The sequence below is a fragment of the Nicotiana tomentosiformis genome, chromosome 2 (assembly GCF_000390325.3).
Source record: "Nicotiana tomentosiformis chromosome 2, ASM39032v3, whole genome shotgun sequence".
Lineage (NCBI taxonomy): Eukaryota > Viridiplantae > Streptophyta > Magnoliopsida > Solanales > Solanaceae > Nicotiana > Nicotiana tomentosiformis.
In genome coordinates this window covers 114164009-114184423 of record NC_090813.1, presented here as the reverse complement: position 1 = coordinate 114184423, position 20415 = coordinate 114164009, and the positions used below count along the sequence as shown (strand labels likewise).

Here is a 20415-nt window from a genome sequence, read left to right as displayed (position 1 = left end):
GGTTTGAAATTTAAAAACATAATTTCTAACAGTGGTCTTAGGAAAACCTTCAAAAGCAGGATTATAAGTTTTTTTGTATATAATGCATAAAAAATAGGACACGGGACAAGCGGGACGGGACGAGACGGGACAGGATGGGACGAGATGGGACAGGCGGGACAGGCGAGACGGGACGGGACGAGACGGGACGAAATGGGACGGGACAAACGGGACGAAATGGCCATCCCGTCCCATCCCGTGTCCCGTTTAACATGGGCCCATCCCGTTTAGAATTAAGCGGGACGGGACGGGACGTCCCGTCCCGTTGGACAGCCTTAGTAGAAACTACAGTTGATAGCGCTCCTGTCATAAACTGTAGTGATGGTTGTAAATAATGGCTAGTGAGACAGTTGATATTCGTGCTTGGAAACGATAATGGTTATGGCTGACGATGGTGGATAGTGGGTGATAGTAGTCTATAAAAGTGGGGGATAGTGAAAGATGTGGTGATAGTGATTAGTGGTGAAAATATAAGAGTAATAGTGAAATATTATTTTTACATAAAATTTTGAATATACAACATCTTAATGATATTAAGATTTTGTTATAGATCTTAATCATTAAAATCTATTCAGAACCATTAAGCAGTTGTAAAATTGAAAAACAAACAGAATTAATGGTTAAGATCTAAATGAATAAAATTCAGATCTAAAAAATAAACACACTTAATAACTAAGATCTGAACGATTAAGATTCAAACCTCCATTAAGTGCCAACAAATGAGGCTAGGGGAGTTAACGGATATTTAAAAACTAATTAAACCGGCCGAACCGTACCGTACCAAACTGACTTTTAGTTTTTTATAAAAAAAAAACTTGTAGGTTTTTATATAAATCTATAATTGTACCGATAATTAGGATAGTTTTTTATTTTGTGAAAATAAACCGAAAAATACCGAACCGTACCGAATAAATTTACTTATAAAAAATATATTTATATATTAAGTTAAAAAATAATAAACCATTAAATTTTTCCTTGGGCTTTGGAGTTATGAAAACGGTTACAAGTCAACAAGTAATTAAATTCAAAATCCTAATTCCAAACCTATTATGTTACTCCTACTGGAACTAAATTATTTCCAACGTATTACTAGCAAGACACAAAGTATTATAACGATTATGAGTAGCAAACTACAATGTATTGAATATATTTCCTTTCGTATGATTTGGATTTATCTTTTTGAATATTTAATATTCTATAGACTTTATTATTGAGTCCCAACTTGGTTAATATCTTTCCACTCATGTAATTTATATTTTCTTTATCTTTGTTTAGTTTTTTTTACGCTGCTATAGAATAATTGATGGATCTATACTCTGACTATCTTTCATGTTTTCTTAATTCATCACACTTTAAATAATAAAAATATCTAGAGAGTTTTGCTAAGTCCTATAAAGTACGTATGTTATTGTATTCTAGTTCTACTAATGACTTTTATATGATATTTAAAAAAATATCGAAAATTAACCGAACCGTACCAAAGAGAAACCAACATGATTGGGACTCGAATAGTCTAGCTTTGGTTATACATAATAGAATAACCAAAAAATTAGTATGATACAAATTTTATAAAATAACTGACCGTACCATTGACACCCCTAAATGAGGCCTCCATGATTTTAATCATTAAGGGCCTTCTAATACTAGGATACATAATATTATTGGGTTTAGGCATAGCCTTTCATCATTTTGTCCGATTTGAAGTTCTTATCATCTATTGTTCATTCAAGATTTTGTGAGCTTGAAATTGAAGGGTTAACCTTTTTTTATTACAACAAAAATTAATTAAATATAAATAAACTCATGATTCTTTATCTATTTGGTCATAATTGTAGTTGGATGATAACAAATAAAAATGGTGTACGGATTTGCTTCGAGTTGATTCTCCTGCTCCTTTAATTCGCCAATAAATGATGTGTATGTTTTTCTTTTTCTTTATCAAAGTACTCTGAAGCACGAAATGTTAGAGAAAAAAATTAATCCTAAAACCGGGGGAGAAAACTGGTTTTGATGTCACTATCGTTAAAGAATTTAAGTCTATTACTTCGATGTTGCAGGGTAGAATTCTTTCAGGATTTTACATAGCCAACAAAATTTAAATTTTAGAATTTAACTCAAATTTTCTATAAGAAAAGAAGAGATAGAATTCTGATGATATTGTATTCGTTTTGGTGAAGCACAGGGACTTTTTCCTATATATATATATATATATATATATATATATATATATATATATACGAGATTTAAACTTTATTTATCTGATTTATCTAAGTTTGTCAGAAAGTAACTAAATTTTTTTACAAAATATATACAAACTCGGTCAAAATATAATATTTATCTACAATTTAAATACATATTTTTATACAGAATCCGGTCAAAAACTACAAATTATATACAATTTATATACAATTATATATATTTTGTATGCCGTTCTACACCCAACATATAAAATATATACAATTTATTTATTTTTTTCTTCAAGTTTGAATCTGAAATTCTAACCAAACCACCTCGAATCTTCACCAAGTTCTCTCAAAATTAAGATATAAACTCCAAAGGATATTCTCAATCATTTGTACCCAATCGAATTCATAGCTTCTAAGATTTCTAATGGTTATCAATGGAGTTTAAGTTCACGTATACATAGTCTAATTCATTTTTATTTTAATTATACCGTCAATTAGTTTCGGTTTAGTTCCAAGTGCCACTTCCGTAGATAATATCTTGCGTATTCGTCTAAAAAACTTCTGGTAACCCAATTGTGTTGATGCTTCACGTATATATTCTCTTTGAACCGGTGGAATCATTCTTTTTATCATTCTTCAAAGCTTCGAGCATGGTCATCTGCAAAAGGCGAATCGAAGAGAAATTGAGAGAAAAATATCTATACGGAGAAGAAAAATAGAGAAGATTAAAGCCTAAAATGGATAAGATTGGAGTCTAATATATTATTTTGAATATAAATGATAAATTGTATATACTAATATAATCAAATAATAACCTCTCTATACAGAGTAAATAAGTAGTATAGATAGGTAAAAATTATTATATTAGCACCTTAAACGTCTGTTGAATTGAACAGACTCAACTCTTTCTGAACAAGCACTTGTTTAAATAAACATTCTCCTTTTTGAATTCAAAAACCATTTTAAAAGGGAAAAACTGATTTTAATAAAATAAAATAAAATATTCATCTCCAATGTGAGACTTCCCAATGAAAAATCGAATTTAGTTGGGCCCATATAAAAAATATAAAATAAAATAAAACATTTTTAAGAAAAAGAAGATTGAAAAAAAAATATAGTTTCGGGCTGCCAATTTGGTTTCCTATCTATGACTATTAATGTTATAGCCAAACTTTGATTTTTCTCCAAAATTTCCCTCAAATATTTTAAACCAAAGATTTAAAAATACTTTCACCTTCTTCTAATCCTTCTCCAAAAATTAATCCATCAACACTAACTAATCTAACACGAAAGAAAAACGAGAAATGGGAATTAATTAAGGCCAGGGACGGAGTATCAGAAATATGTCAAAGGCAAACAGGCAGTAGCGTGCAAAGTATATCAGAAAGAAACTAAAAAACTAGGCACGACACGTTTGTTTATTAAAATATGAAGCAACATATACTTCCCTACTAATCTCAGAAGTTAGAACCTTCACAAAATAAATAAGTTGACATCAGGTTGACATCAGACACACGGATCTAGAATTTTTCTAACATGGGTGGAGAAAAAAGAAAGTATTAAATGAGACTTGATTCGCACTCCTTTAGGTAAATTAAACAACTTAGCATTCGACCAAGTGCACCATTTAGCCTTTTGAGAGCATGAGTACCAACAGATTATATTAGATCAATTGCATAAAATATGTACATAAAGTACTTAGTTTGACAGAGAGCCTATGGATTCACGTGGCCCATATATTAGGCTATAGATCAAAAGAAGGACCGCAAGAACATTAAAAATTTGTTAGTTGGAAGGAGAAATAGAACATAACTAAAAGGTCATAAAAAATCCGCAATATATAGATCCCACCAAAAATTATCCAAGGAAGTAGAAACCTTCTCTTTTGTTTCTATTTTTCTTTTTTTGGCTTAATTTTTCGAGTGAAGTCGGGATGTAAAATAGAAAAGATTAGCAAAGTCAAAATAAAATCATGCTAAAACTAGCGTCTAATGATCATGGTTCTTATTGAATTAATTAGATGTTGGTAACACTTAGACGCTCAAGAAACTTAACACTATAGTTCTTAACTATTATTTAATGTAAACTCAATACATTCTCCAACACTTAATCTTTCAAGTCTAAATTGTTGGACAGCGGAACTACCACAACAAATTAATCTATTCAGGATGGTGGCTTTCACGATGATTATCATAAAATTAAAATCTTAGTTTCCATGAACTCTTCAAAGACCAAATTTGTTTATCCTCTTGTAGTGGCTGACAAAGCCATTATTAATTTTTTTTTCTCTTTAATTTATCGGTTTTTTATTCATGATTATCGTCTTTGAAATGACTGCACGTTCTATATATTTATTCGCATTATGATTAGCATATGACCATGAACTAATTAACTCGCTTTATACATCCTAGTTTACGTTAATTATCTCTTCGTTGAATATACACGTACGCCAATGGAAAACGAAGCAGCTGGATCATCTCGAGTTGCAATGCCGCCTCCCAACACAGGGACGTTGATAACCATTCTGGCCATCGATGGGGGAGGAATAAGAGGAATCATTCCGGGGGTTATCCTTTCATATCTTGAATCACAACTACAGGTAATTAGCAAATTTAGAAGTAATAAAAAGTTTCAAGAGTACAACTATAAGGATTTTTTTGCTATGTTAAATCACTGAAATTTCAACAAATATTTAAATTCTGAACCCACAATAACTTTTAACATGTCATGTGAGTTCAATAATAAAAACCTTAAACGTTGAAACGTTCAAGTTAAAGTAATAGCTTTGTCTCTTATTGTATTCATTTTGTTTGCAGGAGTTGGACGGTAAAGATGCAAGAATCGCGGATTATTTTGACTTGATTGCAGGAACAAGCACTGGTGGCCTAGTAACAGCAATGTTAGCTGCACCAAACAAAGATAAACGCCCTTTATACGCTGCCAAAGATATTACTCCGTTTTATCTTGAGCACTCCCCCAAAATCTTTCCCCAGATCAGGTAATTTTGTATTAGAGAATATACTTGTCCGTATTCTGTTCTAAATTGAATACTCAAATTCTTTCGCGGAACGTTTGGTAATTAATATAATGTTACCTCTCGCCAGGCTAAATATGAACATATCTTGATTTTTGTTTATTATATATTGCAGTGGACCATTAGCGGGGATCATAAATCTAACCAAAGCAATGGGAGGACCTAAATATGACGGGAAGTATCTTCACAAACTTATAAAGGATATCTTAGGAGGTACCAGGTTGCATGATACATTAACTGCAGTCGTAATTCCAACTTTTGACATCAAGAAACTTCAGCCAGTTATTTTCAACTCATATGAGGTGCACCTTTTATACCTCGATTCAATCCTCCTTTTGTTTCTTTTTGTCCCCTTTGGATGTGATTTTATTAGGGACTTCTATACGCTAATAGTAGTGTGCAAGATTCTTTTACCCTATCAAATCACAGATAATTAACTATTTTGAAAATGAGGCAGTTGATCTGCTATAACAATACAATGATAGTGTTTTATAATTGTGTGTGTGTGTGTACATAAGTTGAGTACTTAACTATTTTAACCCTCTTGTAGGCAATCTTGAAACCTGATTTGGATGCAGAACTGGCGGACATTTGTATTAGTACCTCGGCAGCACCAACTTTTCTACCTGCCTATGGTTTCAAGAACAAGGATGCTCAAGATAATGAACGAGAATTCAACCTAATTGATGGTGGTGTCGCTGCTAATAACCCAGTAAGTATATAAGATCCATGACATAGTAAATAAATTTCTTGGATCAGTACTTCAGAGTAGAAAATTTGGTAATAATTGACTCTTTATTGATGTATGTGATGAATTTTAGACATTGGTCGCAATTGGTGAGGTGACCAAGCAAGTATTGATGCAGCACGCAGACTTATTCCCTATCAAGCCAATGGATTATGGTCGTTTTCTGGTAATATCACTTGGGACAGGCAATGCAAAGAACGAGCACAAATACAATGCCCAAATGGCTGCCAAGTGGGGATTACTTAGCTGGCTTTTTAATGACAACTCTACACCAATTATAGATGCTTTTAATCAAGCAAGCGCTGATATGGTTGATTTTCACAACTTTGTGGTTTTCAAAGCTCTTCACTCGGACGATAAGTACCTTCGTATCCAGGTAAACCCGAGCCTTTGGTTTGACTCTGATCAACAGTTATAATTTGTTGCCATTGGCTATATAACTTTAAATTTACTTGATACAACATTTGGGTGAAACCAGGATGACACCTTGACGGGGAACTTGGCCTCAGTTGACATAGCCACAAAGGAAAACTTACAAGGCCTCGTCAAGGTTGGAGAACACCTGCTGGAAAAACCAGTTTCAAAGATTAACTTGGACAAAGGAGTTTATGAAGCAGTTGAAAATGGAGGAACCAACAAGGAAGCTCTTCAGAGGTACACGCGCAGGGGCGTGGATACATGTCTATGTCATTTACAGTTGAATTGTTGAACACACACACTCACAAACTTTACAAGAAAGAACTGCTGATAAAATACTAATTAGTGACCCTTGTCTCGTTTTAAAATCTTGCAGGTTTGCGAAGATACTGTCGGACGAGAGAAAATTACGCGAGTTCAATGCCGGTAGCCGGTTGGTCTAAATGCCATTGTATTGTCATCCTATTTATTGCTACAGCCTGCGGCGTGAATAGCTTATTTATTTCAGTTCAATAATGTTCCTATTTTGCCATTCCCTTTTTCCTGTATGTGTTGGTGGAATTACAGCTTACATTCCTTTAGTAGCATATCATTCTACATGATCAGCCAATATCGCAAGAGGGCAAAACTTTCCCATATGTCATCATTTTGTTTACTTGAATTTTAGTTACCTAAGTTTCTCCTCGATTCTTGACTACTGACTAAACTCCGAAAGCAAAGATAACTAAACTTGATATAGACACAAAGTACAAACAAATATTGCAACAGTAAAGGCACAATAAAAAGAAGTAATCTATAAGATTCCGTAATTTAGAGCATTTCGTCGGAACACTAAGAGATTCAACTTCTTGATCCCCTGGATTGCTCCATCCAAGTAAATATGGCGACAGACGCAGTTTAAGCTCATTTACAGAGAACTTCGCATAACCAATGTGCCTCTCATCAACCAATTTCAAACTTGACGTGGAAAGACTACATATAAAGACATCCCCCTTCCCTTTTATAAGTTATTACATCCCCTTTCAGCCAGTAATAAGCCTCACAGGTAAGAATTTATGGTACAATAAAATAAACGTAAAAAATAAACGAATATCACTGCTCCACTATAATCTAGGAACTACGCAAATATCTGCTGAATGACTGTCTCCGCATTACCGTTGTATTGTGCAAGGAGATGAATTGCATCCGCTCTGGGCAAAGCCAGAAATTCCTGCACCAAATATTCACAAATAAGTAACAGTTGCACCGAAAACCTGCTAAAATGGCATATAATGAGAACACCTAGAAAATTAACATAATCTGCTGATTCAAGCAAGCACATGGTGACAGGGGAGAAACACATCGGTACAATAACATCAACAAGAAGGGCTTCTACAACAGGTTCATCGAGATGCAATAACAAGGTTAAAGTTAGAACCAAACTTGTAAACCAGAACAAAACTCACCATAACTTTTAGTATTGCACTTTCATCACATCCAACATCTCTGGCTGATGACTGGGTTGGACTTCGATCTTCTTGTTTCCTATTATTTGAGGAACCAGTAACTTGAGATGATCCATCAGCGCTCATGTCAACATCCAATTTGGAAGCAGCATCTATAATCAAGTTGCCACCAAATTCTTTCAGGACGTCAATCCTTAAGAGTCCTTCAAAGCGATCTTTACACATTTGAAGTTTGAACCACTCACTGTGTGTATAGAGTGTGGTCCTTATAATCTTCATAAGCTGGGGTTCTTCAATACCAAACCTCCTACCAATGGCAACCTTTGCATGCCAAAAATTTGTGACAGAAATCAGGTGAGCCACGACACTAAAACACACATACAACACCCCCCCCCAAACCCCCCCCCCCAAACCCCCCACCCCACCCCAAACAAAGCCCCTAGATTACACAAGAAAGATGGAAAAAGAGCAGCAGGATGATATTGGTTTTCAAATTTTTACCAAATCTTAAATGGCTTATGAAAGATAAAAAAATACAATTCCAAGCTTATAGAGTATAAGGTCCTCATTATCTGTGTTTCTCCATGTTATAGAGTAGAACCACCCTATGTAAGTGTGACCATCTTATCTAAAAGCTTAAGCTGCTATGGAGAACACACTTTTAAGTTTTAATTGGGGGAAAAGGTCCAAATTTACCCCTCTACTATACGAAATGGATCAACTTTGCCCTCCGTTATACTATCCATCCAAAAGTACCCCTGCCGTTACCCCAGTGGTTTAAATATACCCTTCCTCCGTTAGGGTTGTCCAAGATGGACACCCAATCCTACGTGACACTAGCATTTTAGTGAAATGGACACCGCTCCAAACCAATTTTACCCCATCCTCTCCGCTTCTCCCCCACTGCAACCTTAACATATACATATAATATTTCGCGGCTCAGTACCATCTTTGGCATATGGATCCACCACTTTGCGCAGATGAAATCTTTCACCTTTGTAATTCTTCGAGGTCTTTTTAAGTGAATTTTTTTTCAAGAACACCAAGTTTGAAATTAATTGCACGGTTCATATGCTTTATAGGATAAAAGAAGTTCAAGCTGGTTCGTACTAAAAAAATTGGTTAGTACTAGATCGTTTTAATTAATTGGCTAAAGTTGAAATAATAGACCCATGAAGGTGAACGCGAAAAGTATTCTTCAAAAGCAAAAAAGAAAATTGATTAAGTTCCTCAAGGTCATGGAAGACGAAAAGAGATGGAATTAAAAAGGGTACAGAGAACGAAATTACATCAGACAACGAAACCAGAAACATAAATAAGGGTACAAAGTCTTGAAATAACATTGAAGGAGACATGCCAGGACTCTTAGCTTCAAGAAACTTTAAGACCTGCTCTTGTATAGGGACGGTGTTCACATCAAGAAATTAGTCTAAAAGCAGACAACACCTTCTCTATTCACTTTACTCTTCGAAACCCGTTGCTATGGTTGAAAGAGCTGGAGAGTGACCGGTGAAAATATTGGTGGCCATGGGGTATTGATGGTGGCAGTTGTGGTGGAGGGGAGGAGGTTCTAATGATGGAAGAAGAAGTGAAGGGGGGCAGGGTAATATGGGATGGGCATGGTGACATGGCATGCCATGTCGTGTCCATTTCACCGAAATGTTAGTGTCATGTGGTGTTGAATGTCCACCTTGGACTGCTCTAACGGAGGAGGGGTATATTTGAACCACTTGGGTAACAACAAGGGTATTTTTGAACAAATAGTACAACAGAGGGCAAAGTTGATCCTTTTCACATAGTAGTGGAGCAAATTAACCCTTTTCCCTTTAATTAGTACTTAATTATATTATATCCCCTCATGTGTGACCTGATTCTTTTTCATAGGCCAAACACAGTGGCAATATTATATATATAAATATTATTTATATATATTTTGTGGTAGTGAGATTTGAACACAAGAGATGTGCTCGTTATGATATCATGATAAGTGTGACCGTGACCAAGAATAAGCTTAAACTGTTAGAGAGAGCACACTTTTAATTACTTAGTTATATTATGCCTCAAACACTAGACTCAGCCTTTCAACTAGTCTTCGAACTTTGTGTATTTAAAATCAGCTAAACACTTTAAACCAGACTATTACTCGCTGAACAACTATTTAATTCTAGCATCTTTGTGAGAGTTAAGCAAACTTAACTTCATTCGATGAAGAAAGGGAGACCTCATCATACTTTTTAAGTTCGCATTATCAGTGCCTTCTCTAACTTCTCCAGGAATCTCACGGAAAATGAATTTAATCATCCAACTCAAACCCCATCATGCATGGAGTAGCTCAGTATTGTGATAAACCCGCATGACACTACGGGATAATGTATATCTCTAACACTCTCGTACAAGTAACCTGGTTCAAGGTTCATAAATCGAACGGAAAAGGGCCAAATATACCCTTCTACTATCGAAAATGGTTTGAACTTACCCTCCGATTCACTATCAGTGTGTTTGTACCCCTACCGTTATACTTTGGTTCAAAAATACCCCTAATTTGGACGGAATGCCACGTGGCATTTCAGGATTAAAGAGATCCAACCCAAATTTTATATACCCGGACCATACTAACCCACCCCATAACCCGACCCAGCTACTCTTCTTTCTAGTAGCAGTTTTACCCCACCAGGTCTCCCCCCCCCCCCCCAAAAAAAAAAAACCCAACTTAAGTACACTCTCAGTACTAGTTTAGGTTTTGCAACAATGGTTGTGTTTTTCATGAGTAGAAGAAAGAAAAACTATAAGGGTCAAAAAGTAAGCGAAAATCTATGGCGTTTTATTACTGGAAATTCAAGAAAACTGGAAATGAGAACAGCATATTGCTGCTACGTTCAGTTTGCAAGCGCTGAATAGACAACGCCTCCACTCTTTTCTGCTTAAGCGAAAATTACACGTTGAGTTCTTAATCTCTTTCATTATTCTTCATGTTTCTTTCTACGTTACAATGACTACGATGTTATGGATATAATTTAGGAGTATTTAGAATGTTGACGGTCCGAATTGACGATGTTTGAGGTCCACCTAATGTAAAAGCATAGTCTTGGTTGGTTAAAGACTTAAAATACCATATTTTACTGAAAACTTTACCCAAAGTTATTTATTCCTCATGTAGTCCATTGTTGAATGCCTTTGTTATATTGATCATTTCCTTGAACGGCAAGCAGGTTGTTGCAGAAAACCCACTATCAGTGTTTTGGATAGCGTGTGGCGACAAATAGCGACGAGGGCCCGCTTCACTGAGGCGAGAGGCAAGAAGCGAAGCGCTCGCCTTTTTGATGTGAAGCGACAATTTATACAAAAAAATAAAATATTAAATTTGAAGCGACAATAGCAACAATATATTAATAAATATATCAATTCAAAAATTAAAAACTCAATAGATAGTGCTGCTCGATCAAAAACAGAGTTGAATGCTACTCTTTGTTGAGTGCTGCTCGATCAAAAACATAGCAAAAAAAAAAGAAGAGAAGAAGAAAAAGGAAGAAAGAAAGGAGAAAGAAGAAAGAAGACCAAAGAAATGTGGAATCTGCAATCCTTCAGGTATGGGTTTCCTTCATGATAGAGAGGATATAACTTTCATCGTCGTTATCGAGAAAAAAAAAAGAGAAGATATACTGTCATTGTACTCTATTCTAACTAAAACGTGAAGACTCTTTTTGAATGGTCATACAACACTCAATCACTAAACAGGTTAATGAAAGTGAAAAAGCTGGACGGAAAGCTGCACTGAACCCTCGATTCTCGAATTTCACGGTGAGATTTCCGTAGAGCTGTCTATTTGTTTGGATCCGGGTTATGGGGTGGGTTAGTAAGGATTTGGGTAAATAAAATTTGGGGTGGGCCTCTTAATCTTGATGTGCCACATAGCATTCCGTCCAAATTAAGGGTATTTTTGAACCAAAGTGTAACAGTAGGGGTACAGATATACTGATAGTGAAACTGAGGGTAAGTTTAAAGAATTTTCGATAGTAGAGGGGTATATTTAACCCTTTTCCGTAAATTGAATTGGAAGTTTTTTTCTTTGGGGTGGGGTGGGGGGGTTGTTTCACCTTGGCATGCTTGATCATTTAAAAAGGGTAAGGACAAATAGCGGCTCTCCTTTGGCCTGATGTAGGAGAGCAAGAAGTGTAGACTCAATAAATTAAGAAATGGAATTGGAGTAAAGTAAGTGACTCAATTGGTTGAGTTGAATGATAATCCAGAACGACAGAATAGGTACCAGATAATATACGATTGTGCCAAAAGTAGAGACAACATGATCTGAGAAGGAATTAAAATTAATCAAATTGTCTGATACCATATGAAAGAATATAAGCATTCAAGTAAAAATTTCAGATGATGGGTAGAGTATCCCATTACTTTTATTACCCCCCCCCCCAAACACACCTGATATGGGACGTTGTATGTCTCTAACATTCAAGCTGTTACTTAAACTACCTTTTCTTGGCCTCAATGCAGAAAAACAAGGTCATCGAACTAGAGGCAAGATACTTTTAGGCACGGTACATTCTCGCATCAAGAAGCAGCACCCCGTATTACATACACAGAGGAGATAAAGAGATGTAAGGATGGAAAAAAGATAAGCAGGCAAAGGGTTCACTCGGAACCTGTTTTTACCATAAAAAGTGCAGAATGTAATACCTGGAGTGAATTGGCGAGAGCACATAAGGGCAAGCGTTCATTGAATGCCTCTTCATTAGGTTTGAGCAAAGCTAGCAAAGTCTCCTTCAAAGGCTTCAACAGATCAGGATGACTAGAAGCCAAAGGACCCAGAAACGAACAGGCTACCCTCAGTGCCTGAGTATGATTCCCGGAGCCAACCAGCTTCAAAAATTCAACCTGACAAAGGGATTATTAGAATGCTCTAATCAATACAACACTGTGTGTTAACATTTAGTAATCTTTGTCCCAAGCAAGAGTTTAACTTCCATACCTGCTTAAGCTGAAAAAGTAGAGCAGGGTTCTGCACGAAAAAGTTCGGGTCCATCTCATTAATCTCCTCAACTACCTCCACTGCCATTCCTCTGCTGGCTAATTCCTGCAAGCCCAGCACAAGCTCATACTTGTCCTCTCTATTCTTCATCATATTCGGGAAGCATGATTTTGGAGAAACCTGTAATGAAAGGTGTTAACAATGTTTACTTTGAACACTGTTCTCCGGCCTTCTTTTTTTCTTTAACTTATTTGGATGTTGAGTTTTACTTTGAACCATTACAACCAAAATACATGCCTGCTGATCTTTCAACACAATCGTGCTGGCAACTGAGCTGCTGCTGCTAGAATTCAGTTCTTCTCTGCTCCTTTCATTGTTAGGTCCAGACACAAATTCTTCTTTTTCATGTCTCCCCCTCCATCTTTTCCGTTTGTTTGTTTCGCCAACTCTAAGACATTTATTTTTCTGCAGAACTTTTTCGAACTGAGGATTCCAACTGGTACTGCAATCCCCATGACTTGTCTCGCTAGGATAACGCTCTTCAGTATCAGTACTTTGAATGCTAACCAAGTTGGTATTACTTTCAGGTGATCCCTCCATGATAACTTGAGTAGCAGAGGTACCACTGCCAGAAAGTTTAGTGTCTCCATACCCAACTTCTGTTGAACAGTTCTTTGATAAATGTTCACACTCTGATTGATCATTGTTGATACTTCCAGAATCAAGTTGCATCCCTGGTAATGGAAAATGTTATGAAAGCCAGTTCTGAGGTACATATTAGAAAACTGAATGTAAGAATGGAAAGTAAAGTTGATCAGAAACTTACCAGGAGAATCTACCACACTGAACTCGATGAAACCCCGATAGACACAATACTCATGAACAAGCTCATCAAACATAGGGTCATCCAACCTTATCCGGCATAACTCATTCTGCAACAGAAAAGTACAGGCACAATCTCATCAATAAGTATTATTTGACCTCAAAGATGTATGATTAACTAGCTCGGTCTACCTCATCAGCAGATCACAGAATACCTGGAACACTACCAAAAAATAGAAAAACAACTCAATAAGAAAGAAAAAGGGTGGCGAAATTGTTCCTAGTCCTATCCCCGGTTCCTTTTTTTTATTGAGAAAAGCCACTGGAAGCTACAAGGAAAGAATAATATAGTGACTTTCCATTTAGTGAAAAACAAATGAACTGTTGTCGAAGCAAAAAGAATCTTAAGGCCCATAAGTATGGGTTGTAGCTTTATGCAACAATGTGTGAGAGATCATCCAGGCCATTGGAAGCTGAAGAAGCAGCAAAGACTAAGTGAATTCCATAATGATAATTGTGCACGAAACCAAAGTTTAGAGCATTGACATCCAGACATGTACGTCTGACATGGTGAGCAGATAATCTAATAACAGCTTCATTTCGAGAAACGAAATACCCTTAAGGGTCATAAATACCATCAGCTATGTTCTCAGCTTACCACTCATTACAAGCCATATGATTTGGAATAAATGAATGCCAAAGGTGGTGCTGACGAGGGCATCACTAGACTTCTACTCAAAACTAACACAGTTTAAAGTTCTTTGTAATAATCTATACTATAGCAAACAATTATTAAATTGCAAATAATTCAGCATACTAACCTGAAATGCTTGATATAAGTCACCCTTGGCAAATCTCAAGCTATCAATAGCCCCCTGCCTTGTAAGCTCTACCGCATGAGCAAGAGCTTGTATGTCCACCTAATTAAAATTTAACATATGATGCAAATTACATTAAGTACCAAATTGACAAATTCTACTTCAAAGTAATCAAAAAAATTACAGCAATGATTACGCCTCAACCCGAAACTAGTTGCCATCTGCAATGTGGATCTTTTAATATCCACTCCACTCCAATTGGACACATCTTACTCCAATACCCACTAATTTGTCTTTTAAGACAACCTACGGGACTAGAGATTTTCTACATTCTCTAAGAGCTTTGACAAAAAAAAAACCAAAAGAATTACTACATAAATTATACTACTTACAAACCACATTCCTCTTCAAGTTCAATAACCAAAACAATTATCAGAATAGCTATGTTGCTCGGACTCTCCGAAAATGTGGCCGGATACGTGTCGGATCCTCCAAAAGTAGTGCATTTTTGAAGGATCCGACACGGGTGCGGCTACATTTTGGAGAGTCCGCGTAACATAGTAGAATAGTAATAGAGTAGCTAAGATTTATAACCTCGTCAAATGGAGGTGCTTCATAGAAACTCTCAAGAGGTGTTGCAGGAGGGTCACGATCCTCAAGAAGTAATCTCTGCGTGAGATCGGATATAGGTGATGGGACTCCCTGGCGAAAGCAAAATAACTTGTGTATGCTGCAAAATGATTGTGAAGTAAAATAAGAATAGAAAGAGGATTTGGATCTCTGATGAACAAATTACAAAATGTCTCCAATTCATTGGATTTGGAATGTGCATCTAAGCACGTCATAGATCATCCGAAAATTGTACTAACCTTATCAAGTACCTCAATGACATTGCAAAAAGAGGATCATATGCACATAAATGAGCCCTTAAAACAGATGAAAGCAGTCCAGTAATGTCAATCCTCCTCTTTGGGGACCACTGGGATAGTGAAGCGCAAAACCGTCAGTGATGAGTGACTTTTACTAAAATGAGACATTCAGCTTTTTTAACCCACAATAAATCTCAATAAATCAGTAGGACATCTAATTGCTGCCAGATGAACATATATGGAAGTCTAAATCTCAGGCCAACAAAATAACCTCTTACCTCATTCGCCACTGGAGAATTCTTATCATCTTCATCGTAAACCAAGGCGAGAAGAATATGCTTAAATTCCTCATATGCTTCCTTAAGATAAAAAAGTTGAACATTCATTAGAACCACAGTATAAACACAGAGAACCTTTTCAAGCGATGAACCAGAGGATAGCATGCAAGCCACTATCATCTAGCATAATTTTTATCTACGGAAAGAAACACCAGGAATGAGCTTATCAAATCAAATATTTCTCTAGGTGTTGCATTCACATAACTTATTATCCAATTGACTAACATAAACAATGTTTTTATTACAAGAAAGAAAATCGTGATGTTGACGGATCCAAGAGGTATTCACGAGTGTCAATGCTGATAATGGAACTAAAATGAATATGCAGGGGACCTACTGGATATGCATCCAACGCACAAGGTGCCAGTGACTCTCGGAGGCAATTAATGGCAGATTCTCGGTCCTCTGCAGTTCGTTTCCTCAAAAGTTCAATAAACCTCTGCAGAAAAAATATGAAGACGACTTTGAGGTTAAATATGAAGCTAAAATATTTTCATCAAGTTCAACAACCATTTTGATTTTTGACTCAGATGCAAAATTCAGTTTTAATTTTCTAATTCAGAATCATGACTAATTTATCATGCTAAAGTTTATATCTTGTATATTCACTACTATAATCATCCATAATACAGCTTAAACAATTGATACATCTCTTTGCCAGCCATATATATTGAGTGATGCTACAGAAGTTGTGTCAATCAATTTTGATTCCACGCAAACTAAATCGAATTGATGAGGTCGAGAAACTGTAGCACTAATAAGTTAAGCAGAGAACTAATTCACTGTACTTCAAAATTTAAGCCTGAGAAACAAACAGAGAGCTAAATTAATCCTAACCTGCTTCTGTAGGCAGAAGAGAAGACGATGATCATCGAGAAGAAAACGCGCGTGAACACGCAAGAGATCGATAGCGGCATCAATGTCACCACACTCCACTGACCGTCTGATCTGCCGAATAAGTAATCGTGACTGATAAGACGAAGATGACGATGACGATGACGAAGGAGAAGCAGGAGGAGAAAGGGAGTCTTCGATTAGGTTTTCGGATTTGACGAAATCGATAATTAGAGAGTCAAGTGCCTCCCAATTCACCGGTACAGAATCCATGGCTGAATGGAGTTTACTGTTCTAGAGAAGTGGTAAGATCAAATGGAAAGGTAATTTATAGGTTTGATGATATAGCTTTGGGCAGTTGGGCCTGACGTTGGAAAACCAAGAAAATAAGTGAAGCCCGTCCGTTTCTCGGCGCATTTGCATATATGCCCAATGCCATCGTTCAATTTATTACCGTATTAAACAAAACTTTACAAAGCGTACCCACTTATATTCTTCGATATAACTTAAGAAGTAAGTTCTTCTATTTTTTAATTGCAATTATAGAATTTTAAATCTTAAGTTATTTAATTTTTCAGCACAACTTAGACGACTTCTTATTCAAAATCTAAAATCTTAAGTAGTTTAATTTTTCAATACAACTTCAGATTCAAAATCTGAAGTTTTGATATATAAACTTATTCTTCGAATTTAATCAATCCAACACCTAAATCTATTCCAAATGAGTTCAAATTTGAACATAACTTTCAAACATCATAAAGAACAAATCACAATCATCAAATTGTTAAAACATTAATAAATTTAACGAACTCATTTTACAACTAAGTAAAAGAAGAAACCCTAAACATAAAAAAGAAGAAAGCAACAGTGAAGAAGAAGAGAAAAATGTATGTATCCGAAGTTACTAAAAAATTAGGTATCAGTTAAACTTTTTTTAAAAGTGGGTACAAATTCAATCAGTAGCGCAAAACTGGACGCTACATGAACACAGGCGGCGGCAAAGCCTAGTATTATCCAATAAGCTCATTTTAATCTGTTTGTCTGATTATATTAGTTTCTCGTTACAAACTTATTTTTAGTTTATGATCTTATCTCTTTTTCTTTTATTTATGTGAGATTTACTTTTACACATAAGAGATCTAAAAATGATACTTTTTAAATTTCAACATTGTATATGACCTCATTCCCTTCTGTAAAAGTGTTCTTTTAGGTGTTATGTTAATAATGATTTTTTTAATAATTATATCAAGAACAAAACAATCCCTATATTTGATTGGGTTCTACTCTCCACCCCCCTTCCTGGTTGATTTGCCACTGTTACTGAAGATAGTATTTTACATATTTTTTCTCTCAAAGTGCATAGTAATACATAACTTCCTAAAAGACATTTGAAATAATTATTTTACCTTAATAGTATCAAGTTTTGAGCCCCCAAAAAAAGTCACGTGCAAGCCCTGTTTCCTTTTTTGCAGTCTTTTTTAGGTGATAAGTGTATTTTGCTAGATTTTAAATATATGATTATCTTTATAAAAGCATAAAAATTATTAAATGTTTTCCGTATATTAAACAAAATAATGTAGGAAAGAATGCAAAAGTAGTGGTGCAAGGTCAATGAAGATTTCAAGGAAGAAATACATCAAAGTAAAAAGCAAGAAGCAGAAAGTGTCAAGAAAAGAAAGTGGAAGATATTCTGCACAAAATTAAAACCAAAAGGCTAAAAACCGTTTTCAACCAAAATCCATTTCCAACAAAGCAAAACAGTTACCATCAAGTTGCCTCGTGGCTATAAAATGGACATTGTCAATCTCTGCAGAAGTAACTTGGGAGATTCGAAATCATTCCTCTTGTAAAGTTTGTTTCAGTTTTTAACCGTCTTCGTAGACCACAGTGGTGTCTACACTTTCATTTCAGTTCTAAATAAATTTTAAAGTTTGAAAATTACTCTAGTTCCTATTTTTAATTAAATAGGCGGAATTATTCTTATTGAATATTTCTTTCTATTTTCTTATTTAATGGACATGAATATTTTTATTAGCAGTACTAGCTCCAGTATTGTCACGATCCAATTTTTCCTATAGGCTGTGATGGAGCTCAACGTTACCGCTAGGCAAGCCAACCTTAAAGAAACTCCGTAATCTTTATTTTCACGATTTAAAAATAGTTGATTATTGTAGTTTGTGCCTAATTAAGAAGTAAGCTTTTCAATAAAATGAGAAATCAAGATTTTTTTAAAGCAGTGAGATAAATAAGATAATCCAAAATTCATCACGTGTCTACTAGCTTAAACCACAAAAATTTGGTATCACAAGTGTATGAGCAACTAGTAGAATATACAAAAGAGTTCCACGCTACTGTCTGAAATGAAGTAGACCGAAAATACAAGCAAAAGAAAGACTTCGGCGGCTACAGAACGGGCTCGAAAGGCAGCTCACTGTGTAGTCTCGTAGTAGTAGTCAAGTATGCGCGCCAGACTGATATCCAGATGCACCTTTCTCAGATCCTGCACATTAGTACAGAAGTATAGCGTGAGTAGATAAACAACATGTATCCAGTAAGTATCCAGTCTAACCTCGAAGAAGTTGTGACGAGGGGTCGACTTTGACACTTACTATGGGCTAACAATAAAATGTCAAAATAATAACTAAGCATGGATTACAGAAATATAGCTGAAAACTCAATAACAGGAATAATAAGCAGTCCTTTCGCTAATAGTACATCCCAACTTTATTTCCATTATTTAACAATTTATATCTCAAATTGATGAAACAATATCAATTATAATTGGTTCCAAAGATTTATTACGCGCAATTCATGCTGAGGTCGTACGACTCGATCCAACATAAAAATATTTAAATTGTGCACTGCCGAGAGTCGAATGGCACGAACTATAGATGCATCTACCTGCTACCGAGGCGCTCAACCCGCTCCACGAAAAGAGAAAATACTTTATAACAATCAACTCAAGATTTATTAAGAGGCAATTATTTAAAGAAACATCAATCCTCCCTAACAGCCAAGTGGCCCGTTCAAGAATTGAAGTAAGTGAAATTTAGCCTTCTACCATTTTCTCTATCAAGTTCCAACATGATTCAAGCAATTAAGTTAACAACTAGGATGCAAACATAGTAAATATAGCATGGTATGGGTCCTAGACTACCCGGACAATGTAGCTACGTACGGACTCTCGTCACCTCGTGCGTACGTAGCCCCCACAGTTAGGAGCACATATTAAATAATTCACTTATAGGGTTAATTCCCTCTTACAAGGTTAGAAAATAGACTTACTGTCACGCCCCAAACCTGAAGGGACGTGGCCGGTACCCGGTACCATACTCGGCCCGAGCGTACCACTCTGTAACTGTGAACTCTAGAGGAATAACCCTCAACCTAGGCCGATGAGGCCATATTCTGAATCATCTGAAAATATCGTCTATCTCATCTAAAGGGTAAACATACCCAAAAACTCATATATATATATGTACAGACTGACAATATATATGTACAGACTGACAAGGCCGCCGTGAACATCAACTGTTATACAAACTATACAAGACTTGTCTACAAGCCTCTAGAGATAGTTGAATTGTATCATGGTCGGGACAGGGCCTCGACCTACCCATCAAACCTGTATATATAAAACGAACTCCAAGGTCTAGACCTGGTAACTCCGGGGAAGTGGAGCTTACCAACCAAGCTGATATTTGGCTCTGTCTACTGAGAAGGTTTATCCAGCTGTCTATCAGGGCATGCAGGCATGAAATGCAGCGTCCCCAGCAAAGGGACGTCAGTACAAATAATGTACTGAGTATGTAAGGCAACAAAATAACTGAAAGCTGAAACTGAATTGATGATATAATAACAGAATATAACTGGGAGTCAAAAATAAT

General features: G+C 35.9%; 2 protein-coding genes across 2 annotated transcripts; one reads left to right on the top strand and one right to left on the bottom strand.

Annotated features, from left to right (window-relative positions):
• The first annotated feature begins 4365 nt into the window (after positions 1-4365).
• On the top strand, positions 4366-7111 carry LOC104098606 (patatin-like protein 1). The gene is made up of 7 exons (XM_009605388.4): positions 4366-4824; positions 5042-5223; positions 5375-5561; positions 5810-5971; positions 6081-6383; positions 6486-6661; positions 6801-7111. Exons 1-7 carry the CDS (start codon positions 4678-4680, stop codon positions 6865-6867), a joined length of 1224 nt encoding a protein of 407 aa, XP_009603683.1. The 5' UTR covers positions 4366-4677; the 3' UTR covers positions 6868-7111.
• Positions 7112-7196: 85 nt separating this feature from the next.
• LOC104098607 (uncharacterized) lies at positions 7197-16893 on the bottom strand. Its single transcript, XM_009605389.4, has 12 exons — positions 16532-16893; positions 16032-16133; positions 15635-15715; positions 15357-15466; positions 15082-15217; positions 14491-14589; positions 13674-13779; positions 13145-13581; positions 12848-13027; positions 12556-12753; positions 7870-8190; positions 7197-7634 (listed from the first exon to the last, which is right to left on the bottom strand). Exons 1-12 carry the CDS (start codon positions 16799-16801, stop codon positions 7542-7544), a joined length of 2133 nt encoding a protein of 710 aa, XP_009603684.1. The 5' UTR covers positions 16802-16893; the 3' UTR covers positions 7197-7541.
• Positions 16894-20415: the final 3522 nt, after the last annotated feature.